This window comes from Austrofundulus limnaeus, unplaced genomic scaffold, assembly GCF_001266775.1.
Source record: "Austrofundulus limnaeus strain Quisiro unplaced genomic scaffold, Austrofundulus_limnaeus-1.0 Scaffold201, whole genome shotgun sequence".
Taxonomy (NCBI): domain Eukaryota; kingdom Metazoa; phylum Chordata; class Actinopteri; order Cyprinodontiformes; family Rivulidae; genus Austrofundulus; species Austrofundulus limnaeus.
This window is the reverse complement of record NW_013952603.1, coordinates 906,257-909,247: the sequence shown is the minus strand read 5'-3', so window position 1 is coordinate 909,247 and position 2,991 is coordinate 906,257. Positions and strand designations below refer to the sequence as shown.

Here is a 2,991-nt window from a genome sequence, read left to right as displayed (position 1 = left end):
GGAGGAGGAGGAGGAGGAGGAGGAGGGGAGCAGAGGGCGAAATTAGGTCAACATTTGGCTTTGGCTGATTTGATCTTCAGACATAAAAGACATTCTTGCTGCAGAAACGTTATTATCGCTTCACTCTTTGACTTATTAGGTCAAAAAATAAAAAGCATGAAATCTTCTGCAGCTCAGCCATCTTTTGCATTTGTTGCCCCAAAACTGGTCAAACGTAGTAAAAAAAAACAAAAAACAAACTAAAAATAAAACACAGCGTTCTGCTCAACATTCTGCTGAATTGTGAGGCGCCAAGTGTAAAATTAAAATGTTAAAAATTCACTAACATATCTTAATTATTTAGATCACTGTTCTCACATTTAGCTCATTTTTAATAAATACTGTTTTTATGAACACATTTTGAATTTAGATTTTAAATATTACCTTTAGCAGCATTAGCTGCATTGTTGATGTTTGTCGCAGGATGATGACATCATCCTGATTATCTGACGCTACCTTCTGCTAACACTTCTAACTCTGCTGAATATTTAAAATCTAAATTTTAAATGAAACAATCTGGGTGGTCCCTGTGGTCCAGCAGTGTGAAGTGCAGCTCAGACACCAGCCAGAACTGCAAGTTTGATGTCTTGTGGGGAAGCTTTAGCTGCATTGGAGCTAGCGGTTGCTATTGTCTCAGGATGATGATGTCATAACGTGAGCCGAGCACCAGCAGCAAAGGCTGCGTTCCATTCAGAAATACTTAAATGTGAACTTCAACATTTAAGGTTGAACTTTTACATTTAGATTTAATACTTAATACTTAAATATATGGTTAACATTCAAATTTAAAATTTATTTAAAAAAAAAGCTAAATGTAAGAACAGTGAGTTAAATAATTAAATGTTAGTGGGAAAATTTTAACACTCAAAATGTGAGCAAAATAATGAAAAATATGTTAGTTAAGTTTTTTAACATTTAATTTTACACCTGGCTCCTCATACTGAGTTTCTGTTAAACACATGAAGTAAAAAAAAACCTTTGGGTTTCCACGAACAGCACAGCTGATGGCTGCAGTGTAGCCTGCGACCACGCTTCGGTCCACCAGAGGAGCTATGAATTTGGGGGAACGACTCATGTCCGTCTCTTTGAAGGCTTTAGGATTATACATCAGGCCTAAACAGAAAAAAAAAGAAATTCACTCTGCAGCCTTTGAAGCAATGCAAATACAGAAAAATAAACTTTTTCAGGACAGAAACCTCATTTCTCATCCTTGCAGCATCTCCAAGATTCTCCTGCATCTTTTAGTCTTTTAAAACTAAAAAAAATGAAAGCTTAGGTTTAGAGCTTCTTTATCTCTCCTCCTCAGAGGGAGGAGCTGAGATCTGAGGAAGTCCTCATAAATCAAAGTTTTTTTTCTTTTTACTAAGTGTGCTTTTTGTTTCATTTATAAATGTTAAAACAAATACAGATGTGACTCTAAAACGAACTGCTTTAAAAAAGTGTTGTTCATGTTTCAGCTTAAAAAAATAAAGCTTTTATAATCAAATTCTTGAGCCAGAGATGTTTTAAAGCCAACCATCACAGAGCGTTCGCACTGAAAGGCATTTCTGCTTTAAAATATTCACACAAGATGGAAAAACAAACAGCAGTGTGCCCCTGGAGTTTGCACCGAAAACAAAAAGAGGAATCTCCAAATCAAGAAAAGAATCGAGACGATTAACTCTGGTTTTTCCTTTTTTTAATAATATTACCTCAAATTTAAATGAGAGGAAATAAAATAATCCAATGTAAAACAAGAAGAAGCAAAAAAAAAAKCATCCTCACAGGTGTCACGTATCAGTCAGAGAGGAAACGATGAACTCTGGTTTAACTTGATACGAAACGCAAACAAACACAAAACGGTCGGCGAATATAAAAACTCAGGGATAARGATAGGTTTTGTGACGATTACTAACAGAAGATCTGAGGCTAAAACCTGGGACGGAAAAGGACTTCATTAAGTTTCAGGTCACTTAAACATAAAGTTTTATAAAAAGAAAACAGTTTGTTCTTTGAAGGAGCAGATTATTCTCGCTCAGACTCTGGATGCTGGGAAGCATCACTGCCAGCTGCCGATGAAGAGGAAAAACAGAGGAAATGATGCTGCAGGTAAACTAAAGTTGTCCTGTTAAACATCTGAACAGAACCAACTGGTTTTTCACTTTAAACCAGATTAATCTCTGGGGATTACCTCTAACTCTTTTATTTATTTTACAGCTGCTGCCACCTGTGAACGTCTCAGATTAATCATGGAGGAACTTGGTTAAACCGAGCCGACGTGTTCTGGTCCAGAGGTTTCCTCACCTGTTTTCAGAACCACYGCGGTGTTCTTGCTGATTCCAGGGTCGTTGCTCAGGCCACAGATGTTTTCGCTGAACACCTGAAAGGAGTACTCGTTCCCCATGATCAGGTCTGACACGGTGCAGCTGGGCCGGCGGTTGTGCTCGTGCACCGTGAACCACTCCTGGGGGCGGGACGGACGACACACGAGACAAACTTTAACGAGACGTTCAGGTTAAGGCATCTTCATCATCATCACTGTAATGGAAATAATACTTTATGCTTTATGCCAGTAATTCCTGACATACTTTAGTTTTTCATGAGATGCTGTTTATCAGCAGACAGAATGATTAAAGTCAGAACAAGATCTGCTAACAATAATTATTCTTAGATATCACTTGTGTTTATCTTTGTGTTTTCTTTCACTCAGCATTTCCTTAGAATGAAATCTTGCTTTATTAAGATGACATAATGGTGTTTGTTAAACAGTATATATGCAGTGTTGTATAAAGTACCACAAAGTGATACTTGAGTACAAGTATCTTACCATGAAAATACTTTGGTAAAAGTTCAAGTCTCCTTTAGGAATATTACTTGAGTAAAAGTCTTAAAGTATCTGATATTTTTAGTATTAAAAATCAAAGTAACGATTTAAAATGAGCAGTTAGATTTTCTGTAAGGACATTTATTAGG

General features: G+C 36.7%; 1 protein-coding gene across 1 annotated transcript in view; it reads right to left on the bottom strand.

The window, feature by feature from the left end:
• Positions 1-2,991, bottom strand: part of mybpc2a (myosin binding protein Ca) — a gene marked incomplete in the record, with an annotated part of 61,965 nt that overhangs the window by 1,405 nt on the left and 57,569 nt on the right. Inside the window, 2 exon segments of the mRNA XM_014018770.1 lie at positions 1,016-1,152; positions 2,323-2,482. Of these exon segments, the coding sequence (XP_013874224.1) occupies positions 1,016-1,152; positions 2,323-2,482 (297 nt within the window).